General features: G+C 34.5%; 5 protein-coding genes across 6 annotated transcripts; 4 read left to right on the top strand and 1 right to left on the bottom strand.

The window, feature by feature from the left end:
- Positions 1-553: 553 nt before the first annotated feature.
- On the top strand, positions 554-6,999 carry LOC148181207 (fatty acid synthase-like). The gene is made up of 16 exons (XM_088047885.1): positions 554-1,308; positions 1,358-1,747; positions 1,795-2,024; positions 2,076-2,424; positions 2,474-2,725; positions 2,776-3,760; positions 3,808-3,938; positions 3,986-4,142; positions 4,196-4,836; positions 4,889-5,044; positions 5,088-5,339; positions 5,386-5,539; positions 5,585-5,940; positions 5,985-6,291; positions 6,339-6,602; positions 6,649-6,999. Exons 1-16 carry the CDS (start codon positions 554-556, stop codon positions 6,997-6,999), a joined length of 5,730 nt encoding a protein of 1,909 aa, XP_087904011.1.
- Positions 7,000-7,312: 313 nt separating this feature from the next.
- LOC148181206 (acidic mammalian chitinase-like) lies at positions 7,313-8,816 on the top strand. The gene is made up of 6 exons (XM_088038890.1): positions 7,313-7,418; positions 7,478-7,648; positions 7,699-8,041; positions 8,093-8,405; positions 8,453-8,569; positions 8,620-8,816. Exons 1-6 carry the CDS (start codon positions 7,355-7,357, stop codon positions 8,752-8,754), a joined length of 1,143 nt encoding a protein of 380 aa, XP_087895016.1. The 5' UTR covers positions 7,313-7,354; the 3' UTR covers positions 8,755-8,816.
- A 150-nt stretch (positions 8,817-8,966) lies between these two features.
- On the top strand, positions 8,967-10,475 carry LOC148181205 (acidic mammalian chitinase-like). The gene is made up of 5 exons (XM_088032998.1): positions 8,967-9,124; positions 9,176-9,346; positions 9,394-9,736; positions 9,789-10,218; positions 10,270-10,475. The coding sequence occupies exons 1-5, from the start codon at positions 9,058-9,060 to the stop codon at positions 10,396-10,398; spliced, it is 1,140 nt and encodes a 379-aa protein (XP_087889124.1). The 5' UTR covers positions 8,967-9,057; the 3' UTR covers positions 10,399-10,475.
- Positions 10,476-10,806: 331 nt separating this feature from the next.
- On the top strand, positions 10,807-12,331 carry LOC148181204 (acidic mammalian chitinase-like). Of its 2 annotated transcripts, none has more exons than XM_088032983.1 (7): positions 10,807-10,917; positions 10,965-11,135; positions 11,186-11,403; positions 11,452-11,573; positions 11,620-11,932; positions 11,992-12,108; positions 12,156-12,331. In XM_088032983.1, exons 1-7 carry the CDS (start codon positions 10,845-10,847, stop codon positions 12,279-12,281), a joined length of 1,140 nt encoding a protein of 379 aa, XP_087889109.1. In that variant the 5' UTR covers positions 10,807-10,844; the 3' UTR covers positions 12,282-12,331. The 2 variants fall into 2 exon arrangements, with proteins under 2 accessions (XP_087889109.1, XP_087889114.1); XM_088032988.1 differs by having other exon boundaries at positions 10,818-10,917; positions 10,971-11,135.
- Positions 12,332-12,544: 213 nt separating this feature from the next.
- On the bottom strand, positions 12,545-13,904 carry LOC148181203 (acidic mammalian chitinase-like). Its single transcript, XM_088047762.1, has 6 exons — positions 13,832-13,904; positions 13,391-13,782; positions 13,229-13,347; positions 12,900-13,179; positions 12,724-12,840; positions 12,545-12,679 (listed from the first exon to the last, which is right to left on the bottom strand). Exons 1-6 carry the CDS (start codon positions 13,902-13,904, stop codon positions 12,545-12,547), a joined length of 1,116 nt encoding a protein of 371 aa, XP_087903888.1.
- Between the last annotated feature and the right edge of the window lie 2,034 nt (positions 13,905-15,938).

Raw genomic sequence — 15,938 nt, 5'->3', positions numbered from 1 at the left:
ATGGAGGAGAAGAGTGTAGCCGTTACAAGGCAAGTTTGTAATTTTACAATGTTATGCCATTTTCATTAAATTTTGTTACTTTTTCATTTGTTTCTAGCTATTTAAGATCTTTTATTTCGCACCGAGTCAGTTATCATTTGAAACTTAATGGACCAACCTGTTTAGTGGATACAGCTTGCAGCAGCTCCTTCAACGCTCTTGACATGGCCCATAAGGCAATCAGAAGCGGACAATGCGACAGTGCTCTTGTTGGAGGTGCCAATCTTCTTTTGCATCCTGGTAACTGCTACCAGTTTTTTCGGTAAATTTTTTTATTAAAATGCGTTTTATAAAATTTGTTTTCCTGACCAGGTTGGGTGTCCTAAGTGCTGATGGCTTCTCCAAAGTTTTTGATCAAAATGCTAATGGTTATGTAAGGGGTGAAACCATTGCTTGTCTTTTTCTCCAAAAATCTAAAAATGCTCGCAGAATCTATGCAAACGTTATCAATACCAAAGCCAGTTTCGATGGATTTAAAGAACATGGAATTACATTTCCGTCATATCACGCCCAAATGCAACTTATGGAAGAAATTTATGAAGAAAGTAACCTCAAAGCAGATGATCTTAGTTTTCTCGAAGCCCATGGAACTGGAACTGCTGTTGGAGATCCGGAGGAAGCCGAGGCAATAGATCTAGCTTTGGGAAAAAAAAGAAAAAATCAACTTCTTGTCGGCTCAGTTAAATCTAGTATTGGGCATACCGAACCGTCATCTGGAATAGCATCAATCATCAAAGTTATTATTGCAATGGAAAGTGGAACTATATCTCCAAATATTAATTTAAATCAAATTAAAAATGGGATGAAAGGATTTGAACAAGGAAGGTTAAAGTTAGTGACCGAAAAAACAACACTTAATACAGATGATGCTATTATTGGAATTAACAATTTTGGATTTGGAGGAACAAACTGCCATGGTATCTTAAGGAGACATAAATACAAGAAAATAAGTCAATTAGAAGATGATCTTCCACGGCTCGTGTGTATTAGTGGACGTTCTAAAGAGGCTGTAATAACATTATTAGAAAGTACCTCAAAAAACTTTGATGCTGAGTATGTCGGTTTATTGCACCAAATCTATAAAACGAAGATTGAAAACCACTTATATCGTGGTTTCACTATTATCACCAAAGCAGGGCCAGACTTTGTATCATGTGAATTTGAGAAGTACTTTCCTCTTGTTGTTGTTTTTGGTACCTTTCATAAAAACTTTCGTACTTTGGGAACGTATTTATTTCAATTTCCCGTCTTTAAGGAAACGATGTTAAGGTAAGACATGTAAGTCGTTTGCTTTTGTATCTCTCTAATCATTTTACAGGGTTAACAATATTTTTGAAAAACATAACATACCAACACTTGGCCACATTCTGAAAAATTCCATTAGTGGATACGACATTTTGGGATCTCTTTGTGTGCAAATTGGTGTCATCGATATCCTAAAACAGTTAAAAATAACTCCAGCAGCTATTTATGACGAAACTTACCATCATGTATTGAAATCGTATTATTACGAGGATGTGAACTTCGAAACTCTTGTTGCAAACAGTCTTAACAACAGTAGCCTTAAAGATGACCAAATACATCGGAAAAATTCAAGAATTGATTATGCCAATTCTTGTACTTTAAATATTTGCGATATCCGTTTAGACGACAGCGAACTGGTTCTAGTGGACGATGGGAAAGTTACCTTTTTAAACACTTTAGGACAGTGAGGAAAATTATTTATAACTGCAATGCATTTTCACGATTTTCTAGATTATACGTCAATGGCCACAATCCTCAGATACACAAACTTTATCCTTCAATTAAATTTCCAGTCAGCCGTGGTACTCCCATGATTTCACCCATGGTTCGATGGGACCACAGGAAAACTTGGAACGTTTACAAATTTGCAACAAGCAATGAACATACAACTGAACAAAAGGACTTCGTCATTTCGTTAACAGATGATGACTTTAAATTTATTGGTGGACATGTTATTGATGGTAGTGACTTTAAAAACGTAAATTTTTTATTCTAGGCGATGTTAATTTTAGGTCGTGTTCTGTTACCAGCTACTGAATACTTAAATTTAGTGTGGGAGACTTTATTTCAAAAAGATCGATTTTTAAAGCAAATAGTGCCAGTCACATTTTTAAACTGTAGATTCGTTCGAGCTGTCAGCATACAACCAGACGATGTCATCAAGTTATCTGTGCAAATCGAAAAAAGTGGAAAATTTGAAATTTTTGAAAAGAGTTCTTTAGTCGCTAATGGAACAGTTCTGATTAGTGCATCTCAAGAATTGGAACTCGAACCATTACTTTTCAACGATAAAAATGCACTAGATATTCTAGAACACGACGACATTTATACAGAATTACGCTTGCGAGGATATCACTACAGGTAATGTTTTTCAATAATATTATTACCTTTCAACAATACCTCTTTTTAGTGGTTTGTTTAAAGGTGTTGAAAAATGTAACATAGCAGCATCTGCCGGTTTCATAAAATGGGAAGAGAATTGGAGCGCTTTTATGGACAAAATGCTTCAAATAAAAATACTTCAAACCGATTCTAGGCTACTCTTTATTCCTGTCGGTTTTAAACAACTTACAATTAGTCCAATGAAACATCAACAACTGGTTGCTAAACATGAAAAATCTCTTTTACCAGTCAGTTCTTACAAAGAATGCAACATTATTAAGTAACTATTTTAATTAAGAAATTTTATTTTGGTAAAGTGTTGTAATATAGATCTGGTGGAATCGAAATCCGTGGATTACAAACAAAGTCAATATCTCGAAAGAAAACACAGTCTGCACCTATCTTGGAAAAGTGCACATTTGTGCCAAATTGCTCGTCATTGTGTTTACCAGATGCCGTAAAATCAAACACACAGATTATTCTAGAAAACTCTTTAAAGACTCAGTTTAAAGCAGTTGAAATTATTGATGAATACACTAAGTCTAATGTACTTCTGTTGAATGAGATTGATCAAATTCTAAATGATATTCCAATGGTTATTTCTGATCTTATAATTTCTTCCAAAAAACCTCTAGATGAGTCACATTTCAAGGTTGCAGATGTTCCTTTATCAAACATTAGTGACATACTTTTGATTATTGGAACGAAAATTTTACAACGTTCGGATATTCTGGAGCAAGCTTTACAATGTGTTGGTCAAGAAGGCTACGTTTTAACCCGAGAAGAAGTCACTGTCACTGAAACAAGAAACGACATTCAGATCCTAACTCAGTTTACAACTCCTGAGGAACAGTTAATTCTATTTCGACGTACCACATTCAATATTAACGAATTAAAATGTTTAGAAATCTCGCGAAATCATTTCACATGGTTGCCTCAACTCCAGGACTGGATAAGCCACAATCAAACGATTGTTGTATATTCAAAGAATGACGATCTGGAGGGTGTTCTAGGATTGGTAAACTGTATCAGACGCGAGAACAACGGTCAAAACGTCAAATGCTTCTTTCTAATGGATAAGAATGTACAATTTGAGAAAGAAAGTGCATTTTTCAAAAAACAAATTCAAAAAGATCTTGCGTTCAATGTCTTCAAGAACAACACATGGGGAACTTATCGTCATTTACTTTTAGAAGAGTTAGTGGAACATCAAAGTGAACATTGTTATGTTAATATGATTGATAGAAGCGGATTTGGAAGTTTACGGTGGATGGAAGGACCATTAGATGCCAATTCACGAGAAAATTTTTATTCTGTATGTAAGATAATCTTTTGCAATAGTATAAAACAAATTTTTTTTAGATTTATTATGCACCGTTAAATTTCAAAGATGTGGTTATTGCTTCTGGGAGGGCAAATGTTGAAGCTTTTTCTCTTAATCGTCTACATTACGAAAAACTTTTAGGCTTTGAATTTTCAGGAAGAGATTCCAGGTGATTCATTAATTTTTTCTGACATTATCCAACATCAATTTTGTTAGTGGAACTCGAGTTTGCGGAATGGTTCTTCGACGTGGTCTTTCATCAAAGATCCTAGACGAAGAGGCTTTCGTGTGGAAAGTTCCAGACCAATGGACTCTTCAAGAAGCAGCCACCATACCAGTAGTCTACCTCACTGTTGCCTGCGCTTTTTTCATTGTACTACATTTTGTTATCACTTTAAAATGTTTTATTTAATTTATTTTTTTAAGGAAACTGATTTGAAACCGGGTACTTCTGTGCTTATCCACTCCGGTACAGGCGGCATCGGACTTGCAGCCTTAAATATCTGCACGTTCTTTAAATGCAACATTTACGTGACTGTGGGAACACAAGAAAAACGAGAGTTTCTTAAAAAACATTTTCCTCAAATCCCTGAAAGTCATATTGGAAATTCGCATGAGTTAAGTTTCGAACAGATGATTAAAACTGAGACTAAAGGTCGAGGAGTTGATGTCGTACTAAACTCTCTGAGCGAAGACAAACTTCAAGCTTCTGTGCGGTGTTTGGCTAAGGGAGGAAAATTTATGGAAATTGGAGTAGTAGATATAGCAAATGATACGTTTCTAAAACTTTCGCTTTTACAAAAAGAAGCAAGTTTTCATGCGATTATGTTAAATAAAGTTAAGTGTCCAGACACTAGAGCTAAACTTAAGAAGATTATTGCTGATGGAATGGCGATAGGTTTTGTGAAACCCATTCCTTTTGTTGTTTTTCAAAAAGAAGAACTAGAAAATTCGTTTAAGTATATGACTACTGGAAAACATATTGGGAAAGTGTTATTGGAGATTCGAGAAGAAGAGAATGAAAAAATTGCTGTTCCAAAGAAAATGTTATTTAATGTACGACCGAGGTATGTTGTCTATGCATTGTTCCAAGAATAAAGACCTTTAATTCCAATTTAGATTCAACTGTTACTCGCACTGTTCCTACGTCATCATCGGTGGACTTGGAGGAATTGGTCTTGAGCTGGCAGATTGGTTAGTTTTAAGAGAAGCTAAGAATTTAGTTTTAGTTTCCAGAACAGGTGTTCAAAAAGGATACCAAAAGCAGAGAATAAGGTAAATCTAACACGAGAAAAACTTTTTAAACAAAACTTTTAAGAATTTGGGAATCACATGGAGTAAATGTTCATATTTACACAAATGACGTTACAACCGAAAAAGGAAGCAAAAATTTACTACAAAGTGCAAACAAAATTGGTCCGATTGATGTAATCTTTAATTTAGCCGCAGTTCTAAAGGACGCTTTGTTCGAGAATCAATCTGAAGATAACTTTATGACATCATTGCAACCAAAAGCTAATGTTGCAATATTTTTGGATAAGCTTACTAGAGAGCTTTGTCCGACCTTACGGTATGTCTGCATTTGATTTGGAAATGTTTTTATTTTTTTCTTGTAGGCACTTTGTCATGTTCTCTTCAGTCTCTTGTGGTCGAGGCAACGCAGGTCAAACAAACTACGGTATGGCAAATTCTATCATGGAAAGAGTTTGTGAAAAAAGAGCTCTAGACGGATTTCCAGCACTAGCTATCCAGTGGGGAGCCATCGGCGAAGTGAGTTCCTCTCAATTTCAACACACTTTTAGTCTTTGATTTCAGGTTGGAATGATTGCAAAAATGCAAAAGCAGGGTAGAGAACTTGTTATTGGGGGAACTATTCCACAGACAATTTCGAGTTGCGTGGAAGTTCTGGACAGATTCCTGAAACAAAAAAACGTAATCGTTTCTAGTATGGTTATTGCAGAAAAACACGACAGGAACGTTAGCATCGATAGTCCTGTGGATGCAATTGCTAATGTTTTGGGAATAAAAAATGTGAAATCTGTAAGTCTGCACGCCACTATGGCTGAACTAGGAGCAGATTCCATGATGGGGACGGAAATTATTCAGCTATTAGAAAATAAATTTGATATTTATCTAACGTCGCAAGAAATACGAGATCTAACATTTGCAAAGTAAGTACACGTTTTTAAATTTTTTTATAAACGCTTCTCTTTAGGCTTTATGAGATTGAATCTGGTAAGAAAACGACCAGTGAAGAGAAAGTTATTAAGACAGAATATGAACTTGCAAATGCACTCATTCTACCTCTTTTCAATATCAAAGACCCACATTCATCGTTGGTGAAATTGTCCAGTGCCTCGAAAGACATAAATAAAACAGTGGTTCTGCTGCCTGGAACCGATGGTTCTTTAACACCATTTGACAAACTTACAAAAGAAATAAACGCAAATATTTTTGGATTCCAATATAACTTCAAAAATGCTGAGGATACTATTGAAGGCACTGCACGGAATGTCCTTATGGTATGTATGCATTTCTTATTAAGTAGCAAACCAACTAATTTTTGCAGCACATTAAAAAAGAGCTACCAATCAATTCCACATTTGTTTTGATCGGATATTCATTCGGAGGTATCGTCGCCTTGGAGCTTGCCGCCATGCTGAATTCAAATCTTTATCTAAGCAAAATTATAATTATTGACTCTTCTCCTTCCTATCTTCGTGCTGCAATCAAAAGCTCTCTGCCTGAAGAAACCGAAGCAGAGTTTCAAATATCATTAATGTACAAAGCGCTGGAAACACGCGGACTACATCGTATGATATCGCAATATAAAGTAATGTGTACGTCATTTGGTAACAGCATTTTAGTTTATTTTTCAGGAACAACTGTTGAAGTGCAAGAACTTCGAGGAAAAAATTAAACTAGGACAAAAAGTTCTTCCTCCGGAATTCATAGAAAGTGTAGGTTTTAATAAAGAAACTCTATTTACACAATATAAGCGATTAACGGCCATGATTAACTACAAATTTGAAAAACAAAAAATCAAAACTTCAGTTCATCTGCTAAGAGCAAAAACTTCGATGATTCAAGACGAAACTGATTATCAACTCTCGAAGATTTGCGAAAGTGATGTCACAGTTACAATTTTGGAAGGCACACATATGACAATTTTAGCTAACCCCCACCTTACTAAACAAATTAATAATCTTATATCAACTTCAGTACAGTAATGATGAGGTTCATGTTGTAATGATGATAACTTGTATTTTATTAAGTTATACTAATATACACTAACATAGAGTGTTTTTTTTAATCAAAACCAACAATGTTTTTTCAACCTTTTTTTATATTACTAAGATGATATATTGTAATTCTCTGATTTAACTTGATCAAAAGGTTTAAAAAACTTTCTAAGGTCTTTTATAAATATTATCATAAATTTGTTATCATAAAATCATTGTTATCATTGTTATCATAGACTTCAAGTATCAATTCCACTTAAATTTATATAAACTAACTTTTTGATTCCGCTCATCCATTTAGTTAAAAGATTTCATAAATTTATGACATACGTACTACAAAACGATGATTAAACTTATACTCCTCTGTGTTACTGCATTTTCTGTCCGCCAAGTCTTGACCGCTTCAGGTGTGTGCTTAACACTGTTATCTCAATAATTATTCACGATACTCTTCTTTTTAATTTAGACAAGGTAATTTGTTATTACGCAAGCTGGGGTGCCCAAAGACCTGGAAATGGAAAATTCGTTCCTGAAGACATCGATCCCACAATCTGTACCCACATAAACTATGCCTTCCTAGGTCTAAACAGTGACGGAACATTACAAATCCTAGACGAAGAAAACGACGTGACCCAAGGTAATCATTCTGTAACGTATAAAAACTGCGTTTAAAATTACTATTTCCAGGAGGTTTTAATAAAGTTAGCGCTTTAAAACAGCAAAATCCAAACTTAAAAGTGCTTTTTAGCGTCGGAGGTGCTTCTGCAGACACAGGCGCATTTAGCACTGTTTCTGGAGATGACGCCAAATTAGCAACATTGGCTAAAAGTGCACTTGAACTTTGCGAAACTTACAACTTTGATGGTTTGGACATTGACTGGGAGTATCCGTATGGTGGTTACGAAGACAAGTATGTTGGTCTCTTCACCACTCTAAAATCAGCTTTTGAATCTAAAGGCTACCTTGTAACAGCCGCTGTCAATTCAATTCCGAATGAAGTGGGAGGATATGATATCCCAAAAATGTCAGCGTAATAAGTATCAAATTACAAATATTTCTTGTTTTAACAAAACCAATTCAGTGCCTTAGACATTATCAATGTGATGACTTACGACTTCCATGGATACTTAGGTGGAGTAACAGCAGAAAACTCTCCTCTTTACGGTGGAGACAACGAGAGCGACTGGCAGAAAGAAAACAGAAATGTTGATGCGGCTATTCGTTACTGGATAGATGGTGGCGCCGACCCACAAAAAATCGCAGTCGGAATTGCTTTCTATGGGCACACATTTATACTAGCTGACCCTTCTAACCATGGGCTTGATGCTACTACGAGTGGGCCTGGGGATAAAGGACCATACACTGATAATCTTGGAAGTTTGGGTTACAACGAGGTAAATCCGCTTAATTACCCATAGATTTTTCCAAAAATTTGTTGTAGATTTGCGAGTTTCATTCTAATGGAAACGTAGTTTTTCTGGACGATATGAAAGTGCCGTATTTGTATGAAAATAACTTGTGGATTGGATATGACAATGAAGAATCTGTTGCTGCTAAAGTAAAAAAATCAAGTTTTTTTGGCTGTTTTACAAATCTGTGATGTTTTAGGTTGAATACGCCAAAAAAATGAACTTGGCTGGCGTGTTTATTTGGTCCGTTGAAACTGATGACTTGCATGAGTTTTGTGGCAAAAAAAATGGCTTGTTGAAGTCAATAGGTGAAGCCATGAAAACAGAAATTTAAGCTCTGTAAAAATTGTCTGTTTTGTACGGTTTACATCTGAATAAAAGCTTCTTACTTCTGCATTTCTTCTGTTTATATAATATTTTAAGCTTTTTTCTTCTATTTAAAAGTCTTTAAAGCTTTTTTATAGTAAGATCACTCTTGATATCGATAAAATAAATGGGTAAAAACAATCTTATCTAAAATTCATCTACTTCGAATTTTAAGTGAGATTCTGTTGAAAGGTACTCAAACCCAAAAATTTTGAACCTTAGATACTGCTAAAATAGTCAGTTTTTAGCCAGTGCCAAACCAACAGCAACAATGACAAAAAAGTTACTCTTCTTTTGTACTGTCGCTCTTTTTCTTAACTTAGCCTTAACAGCCTCTGGTGAGTACTTTCTAAAACCTAAGAACCACCTATTTATATTATCGCTTTCAGACAAAGTAATTTGTTACTACGCAAGCTGGGGCGCCCAAAGACCCGGAAATGGTAAATTTGTTCCTGAAGACATTGATCCTACCATTTGCACCCACATCAACTACGCTTTTCTTGGATTAAACAATGATGGAACATTGCAAATTCTAGATGAAGAAAATGACGTCAACCAAGGTGAAAATCAGTTGATAATTTTTTTTCTTAGTGGGACTGTTTTCTAGGTGGTTTCAGTCGAGTCAGCGCTCTCAAAGAAAAAAATTCGAATTTGAAAGTACTCTTCAGTGTTGGTGGAGCTGCGGCAGATACTGGAGTTTTTAGTACAGTCTCAAGTGATGCCTCTAAAAGCCAGGCGATGGCTCAAAGTGCTATTGAGTTATGCGAAAAGTATAACTTTGATGGTTTAGATGTGGACTGGGAGTATCCGAGAGGTGGTGATCAAGAGAAATATATTAGTCTTCTCAGTACTTTAAAGTCAGCTTTTGCTTCAAAGGGGTACTTAGTAACAGTAGCTGTAAACTCCATTCCTGATGAAGTTGGAGGTTACAACATCCCCAAAATGTCGGAGTGAGTATCACTTTTAACCAAAACTTGTGACGAAGCTGGTTGGTTCTTCCAGAGTCTTGGATATTATTAACGTGATGACTTACGATTTCCACGCCATTTGGGCAGGAGTTACGTCAGAAAACTCACCCTTATATGGTGGAGATAACGAAAGTCAGTGGCAGAAAGATAATCGTAACGCTGATGCTGCCATCCGCTACTGGTTAGACGGAGGCGCAGATCCTCAAAAAATAGCCATCGGAATTGCATTTTATGGACATTCGTTTATTCTGGCTGATCCTTTAAACAATGGGCTTGATGCCGCAACAAGTGGCCCTACTGAGCCAGGACCGTACACTGCTAATTTGGGAAGTTTGGGTTACAATGAAGTTTGTGAATTCCATCCAAACGGTAAAGTGGTCTTTCTCGAAGATATGAAAGTCCCGTATTTGTATGACGACAATTTTTGGATAGGATATGACAATGAACAGTCTGTAGCTGCAAAAGTAAATAGTGTTCAAAATTAGCACACGGAAGGTAAAATTGAATTGTTTTAGGTACAATATGCCAAAGAAAAAAATCTAGCTGGAGTGTTTATTTGGTCGATCGAAACTGATGATTTACATGAGTTTTGCGGTGAAAAGAATGGTTTGCTAAAAGCGATTGGAAAAGCTATGAAATATTGAAAGCTTCTTAGCTTGTAGAATTTACTACTTTTTAAAATACTTGGCAAAAATTTGAATAAATAAAAATGCAGAACAAACTCAAATTTTTATTTTCATATCCAAATAAAAAAGGGTACCCTTAGACGTACATTTCCATGATTATGCTGATATTTCTAGGCGTGCAAATTATTTATTCATTCAATCAACATAATTTCCTTGTTCTCAATCAGCATATTCTTATCTTTTACCTGTCATTAAGTGAATCTATTGTGCAGTTGGATAAGTACTTATTTTTTTAACAAACTTTTATGTTAAATTCTCTTTGTTATTAAATGTACTTGTACTTTGGCGTATTGTTTGTTAAACCTTACAAGTGTTTATAACTTTTTTCACTTTATCAAAACTCCAAACACTTCAATCCTAAAGTTAATCTTTGATATTAACTTATTGTTAGTTTTAATTCAACAATGACATCTCTTAAAACTACATTCGTTCTTATTTTTGCTGCAACAACTGTAAACTGCGTTGCCGGAGCTGCAGGTAAAGTTCTATTTTTTTTTTTTTTTGTTTAAGAACATTTTTTGAAGATAAAGTCTTGTGCTATTATGCCAGTTGGGGAGCTAACAGACCCGGAGATGGAAAGTTCACTCCTGAAGACATCAACGCCAACCTTTGCACCCATGTCAATTACGCTTTTCTTGGATTGAACGACGATGGAAGTTTGTTAATTTTGGATGAGGCTACTGATATTCAAAATGGTTCTTTTATTTATGTAAATAGTATCATCTTCTAACACTTTAACTTTTAGGGGGTTTAGAGAAAGTTGCAGCGTTGAAACAAATTAATCCAAATCTGAAAGCTTTGTTTAGTTTAGGAGGATACGCTGCAGGAACTCAGTTATTTACTTCTGTTTCTTCGGACCCAGCTAAGAGAGCTCGAATGGCAGAAAGTTCCATCGAGTTCTTTAAAAAGTACAATTTTGATGGATTGGACGTTGATTGGGAGTATCCTTTGGAAGGAGATAGAGTAAGAATCTTTCAGTTTTCATAACCACCACCTTAATTTATTTTTAAGGAAAACTACATTACCCTTTTAAGAGAACTTAAAGAAGCTTTCAAACCCGATGGTTATGTTTTAACAGTGGCAGTAGCTGCAATTCCCACTGATGCTGCTTACGATGTACCTGCAATGTCTGAGTAAGTAAAATTAATACAAATTAGAAACATTTGATAGGCGTGTTAGAATTCTAGATGTTATAAACGTAATGACGTACGATTTCCACGGATCTTGGTCCGGAGTTACAGCTCAAAACTCTCCTCTTTACGCCTCATCTCTCGACGGCGAATGGCAAAAAGACAATTTGAATTGTAACTCTTCAATAACTCACTGGATTTTGAGTGGTGCAGCTCCAGAAAAATTAGCTATTGGGGTGGCTTTCTACGGCCATGCTTTCACTCTTGCCGATCCAAGCAAACATGATCCTGGATCACCGGCAAACGGACCTGCTCCTGCTGGTGACTTTACTAACAATATGGGAACACTGGGATATAATGAAGTAAATTAAATTATTACTGTAGTTGATAAAAATACAAATAATAATTATTATTTCTGTAGCTTTGCGAATTTCATAAAGATGCAACTATTGAATGGGATGACGAACAAAAGGTGCCTTACTTGTACGATGGTTCCATATGGGTAGGATTTGATAACCCCGAGTCTGCTGGCCTGAAAGTAAAAATACTATTTTTTTATTACCTGTTTACAGTTCCTTGTTTTAGGCAAAGTATGCGAAAGATAACAATCTTGCTGGTGTGATGATTTGGTCTATTGAAACCGATGACTTGCATGGTTTGTGTGGAGAGAAATACGCATTATTGCAGGCGCTTAACGAAAACTTGAAATAAATAAATGTATTAGATTGTGCTATTAAAATAAAGTTATGACAAATTGAAAATGTTTTTATAACTATGTATGTAGCTTGAGAACACGTCATTTTGCCGTCTACTTCCAAACTGTAATATTAATTCTCTCCTGCAAGTAGATAAAGTCAAACGTATTTTTTATATAAAAAAGAAAATCGGCGTTCTATGTTTTATAGCTTTATTTCAAAAAATAAATACAGCAAAAAAAGTAAATGTAAGAAGTATAAAAAATGATGTCAAAAGTGCTACATTGAATCAAACAAACTAGTTTTTATTGCCTTCAACAATGCGTACTGAGTACCACAAGCCCCACGAAAATCATCTGAATCAATAGACCAAACCATGATACCAGCCAAACCTTGTCCTTTAGCATATTTTACCTAAAAACTTTCTTTTATACTTCGTAACTAAATTTTATACATACTTTTAAATCAGTAGAGTTTTCGTCCTCATAGCTTATCCAGTTACTACCATTATAACTATAAGAAACTTGAGTTTGTTTATTCCACACTTTAGTCCAACTGTTGAAAAACTGACAGATCTACGAGAATAAGGTCCAAAATTAGTACTAATAGTACTCTTCGTTTTTAGATCAATTACTTCATTAAATCCCAGTACACCTGAAGTATTCGTGTACGGACCTTTTATGCCGACAGTTGCTGCAGCCCCCAGTCCATTACGCGTTTCTTCTATTAAAGTGTAAGAGTTGGCATAAAATGAAATTCCTAATGTAAGCTTAGAAGGATCAGCCCCTGCATTCAACCAAGCAACGACGGAATTATTGACGCTCTTTGGGCCGTAAAGTGGTGAATTTAGACCAGTTACCCCTTGATAAGAATTGTAGAAGCCGTAGCTCATCACGTTGATTAAATCAGCAACCCTTTCAAAATTTCAATTAATTGTTTTAGCATGTTGCCATCTTCTCTTACCTTGAGATTTCTGGTACATCATATGAAGTTCGCGGAATATTCGCTAAAGTTACAGATAGAAGGTACCCTTTGTTGTCAAAAGCAGACTTCATTTCCTTGAGTAGATATACAAAATTATCCTATAAAAAAAGTCAACAATAACATTTTTACCGCGACAATTACCTTATCATCATCCACAGGATACTGCCAATGAATATCAATTCCATCGTACCCCCATTCATCAAAAAATGAGACACAACTAGAAACAAAATTTGCCGTAAGTGAAGGAGTCGCTGCAATATCAGTTAAAATAATGTTGCCAGCATCGTAACCACCGACACTTATTAATAGTTTTAAGTCTTGATTTTCGCTATTTTTTAATAATTTTGTTTTCGTTAAACTTCCCAAGTTGGTTATTTCCCAGTCATCTGATACTTTTAAAGTTCCATTGGAGTTTACTCCGAGAAAGGCATAATAAATGTGGGTACAGAGATTGATGTCCACATGTTCTGGTTTAAAACATCCATCATCAGACCTGTACACTGCCGAGCCCACGTAAAAACAAATTATTTTGTCTGAAACTCAAGAATCGTATTGAGTAAAATAAAATTGTAGAGAAGTTACCCGATGCGGCGTAGGACTGATTGAAAATTGAAAATAATGCAAAGAAGAGAAAGAAAATTGTTTGGAATACCATCTTGAATGGAGCTTAAAGAGATACTATTAATTTAAAAAAAATCCTTTGGTTTTTATACGAGAATAGAAAAATTTCATCACTAAATAAATCTTATTAGAATATGTTTATTTGGGTTATCTCTAAAATTTAAATTTCATAGAAATCAATTTTTATTAGTAACGAAAAGTATGTTTGTTATTGTACCGAAAAGATTTATGTTATCGTGGTTTTAGATATTTTTACCAATAGTTTTAATCTCATCAACAACAAATATTTGTCAATAATTTTTAATGATTCTTTGAAGCAGAATGATTTATAAACTGTCATCAAAAATATGTATCACTTTAAGTTTCGAAACTTGTTAGAGAATTTTGATAAAATGTTTTTAAGAGTCTCATCGTGGTTCTTATAACAAACAGTTCTGTTAAGTACAGGAAAATAGGTGTAGGTACATGATTTTAACAAGAGAAGAAACATTTGCAACAGAAAAAGATTAAAATTTATACCAACAATAATAATACATATAAAATAATACATAAATCCTATAATGAATTGTTCTTCTCTATTAAAATGGCAAAAAAAAGTTAAACCATAGATAAATATAAAAAATAAATTGGAAACAAATTTTGTTTTTTTTTTCTCAAAAACAAAAAACTGTTTTTCCTTCAATCACTAGGCATAATATGTATCATAAAGTTGAAATTTCGATTGACATTTTAATTTCGAAATGACGCTATCTAAGATCTTCGTGCGTAAATTGATTATACAAGTGCGTAAAAGTATTAAAAAAGTACAGGAATTGAAATTGAAAGTAACCAATAAATGATTTAACGGCTTTTGTTAGATTTCATGCATATTCGCGCCGTTTTCTAAAATTCCAACCTTTGAATATGCATAAAAACTAAGGATTTTTGTGATTCAATTCGCACCCCAAAACAGTTTCGCTGCTTGTTGCAAAAATAGCTATCAAAGCATTGAAAGTGAACAAACAGTATAAGATAAGAATAAAATTACAAAAATAAGCAATATGGAAATGTATTCGAAACATATTGTTATCGTTCTACCCGCCACCCATCACAATAAATTTTATCATCAGCAGTTGACAATTTGAAGCACATTATTTTTGAAGATAATTAATCTTTGTTGTAAACATATCTTTTAGAAACACATTTGAATCATTTTAATAAGGACCAGCACTCAAGCCTTATCGGCTTATCACAATGATCTCAAGATTATCATATACTTATCACTTTTATTAATCTGTGTATCATTATTCATTGTCTCAATACAGTAAGTGAATGCACTAAATACAGATATTTCAATCTAGTTATACAGGGTGGGCCAACGAAAACGAAACAGAGGCGTTTTGAGGCACTTACTGGTGGAATTTCAAAAAACGCTGAGACCGGTCAATTTTAGTTGTGAGGGGGACACACAACACACGTATTTTCAACTTTTTGTAGTCAGCTCCCTATGAGGGGTGAAATTAATCCCTTTCATTTTTAAAGATAGACATGGCACTTTTTTTGAAAGGTCCGTTGAAGACCTTTACATTGATATAATATTTTTTTTATTTCTAAGCCCTATAAAAAATTTTTTGAAAACGAAACTGAGGCGTTTTGAGGCACTTATTGGTGGAATTTCCAAAAACGCTGAGACAGGTCAATTTTAGTTGTAAAGGGGACATACAACACACGTAATTACAACTTTTTGCAGTCAACTCCCTATGAGAGGTGAAATTGACCCCTTTAATTTTTAAAGATAGATATTATTATTTACTGCTTATTATACTGCTTCATGGAATAACAATAATTATTTTGTATTAAAAAAAAAGTATAATGAAAAATTCTTGGTAGGTATTTTTTGTGTGTTTTAAAAACCTACAGTTCCAATTTTATTTCTGAATTTGCAAAACTGATTGTCAAAAAATTACTAGTAAGGAAAAACCATAGGTATGTAAAATCATAAAATCCACATCTATTAAATCCACGATTTAAAGCATCGTAGAAATCTTGTTTAGCTCCATAAATACAGGGTGTCCCAGAACTCATGCCT

Source organism: Gnatocerus cornutus, chromosome 1 (genome assembly GCF_029298725.1).
Source record: "Gnatocerus cornutus isolate USDA-ARS CGAHR chromosome 1, icGnaCorn1.1, whole genome shotgun sequence".
In the NCBI taxonomy this organism is placed as follows: Eukaryota; Metazoa; Arthropoda; class Insecta; order Coleoptera; family Tenebrionidae; genus Gnatocerus; species Gnatocerus cornutus.
This window is presented reverse-complemented; position numbering and strand designations above follow the sequence as displayed.

Coding starts and splice junctions, on each gene's coding strand:
- LOC148181207 (XM_088047885.1), top strand. CDS start 554: ATGCAACTTATGGAAGAAATTTATGAAGAAAGTAACCTCAAAGCAGAT. Junction 2,025..2,075: donor TGGTGGACATGTTATTGATG/GTAGTGACTTTA, acceptor TGTTAATTTTAG/GTCGTGTTCTGTTACCAGCT. Junction 5,045..5,087: donor TACCAAAAGCAGAGAATAAG/GTAAATCTAACA, acceptor AAAACTTTTAAG/AATTTGGGAATCACATGGAG.
- LOC148181206 (XM_088038890.1), top strand. CDS start 7,355: ATGATTAAACTTATACTCCTCTGTGTTACTGCATTTTCTGTCCGCCAA. Junction 7,419..7,477: donor CCAAGTCTTGACCGCTTCAG/GTGTGTGCTTAA, acceptor TTTTTAATTTAG/ACAAGGTAATTTGTTATTAC. Junction 7,649..7,698: donor AGAAAACGACGTGACCCAAG/GTAATCATTCTG, acceptor TACTATTTCCAG/GAGGTTTTAATAAAGTTAGC.
- LOC148181205 (XM_088032998.1), top strand. CDS start 9,058: ATGACAAAAAAGTTACTCTTCTTTTGTACTGTCGCTCTTTTTCTTAAC. Junction 9,125..9,175: donor CTTAGCCTTAACAGCCTCTG/GTGAGTACTTTC, acceptor TATCGCTTTCAG/ACAAAGTAATTTGTTACTAC. Junction 9,347..9,393: donor AGAAAATGACGTCAACCAAG/GTGAAAATCAGT, acceptor ACTGTTTTCTAG/GTGGTTTCAGTCGAGTCAGC.
- LOC148181204 (XM_088032983.1), top strand. CDS start 10,845: ATGACATCTCTTAAAACTACATTCGTTCTTATTTTTGCTGCAACAACT. Junction 10,918..10,964: donor CTGCGTTGCCGGAGCTGCAG/GTAAAGTTCTAT, acceptor CATTTTTTGAAG/ATAAAGTCTTGTGCTATTAT. Junction 11,404..11,451: donor ATCCTTTGGAAGGAGATAGA/GTAAGAATCTTT, acceptor TTTATTTTTAAG/GAAAACTACATTACCCTTTT.
- LOC148181203 (XM_088047762.1), bottom strand. CDS start 13,904: ATGGTATTCCAAACAATTTTCTTTCTCTTCTTTGCATTATTTTCAATT. Junction 13,783..13,831: donor TCAGTCCTACGCCGCATCGG/GTAACTTCTCTA, acceptor CTTGAGTTTCAG/ACAAAATAATTTGTTTTTAC. Junction 12,680..12,723: donor AAAACTCTACTGATTTAAAA/GTATGTATAAAA, acceptor GAAAGTTTTTAG/GTAAAATATGCTAAAGGACA.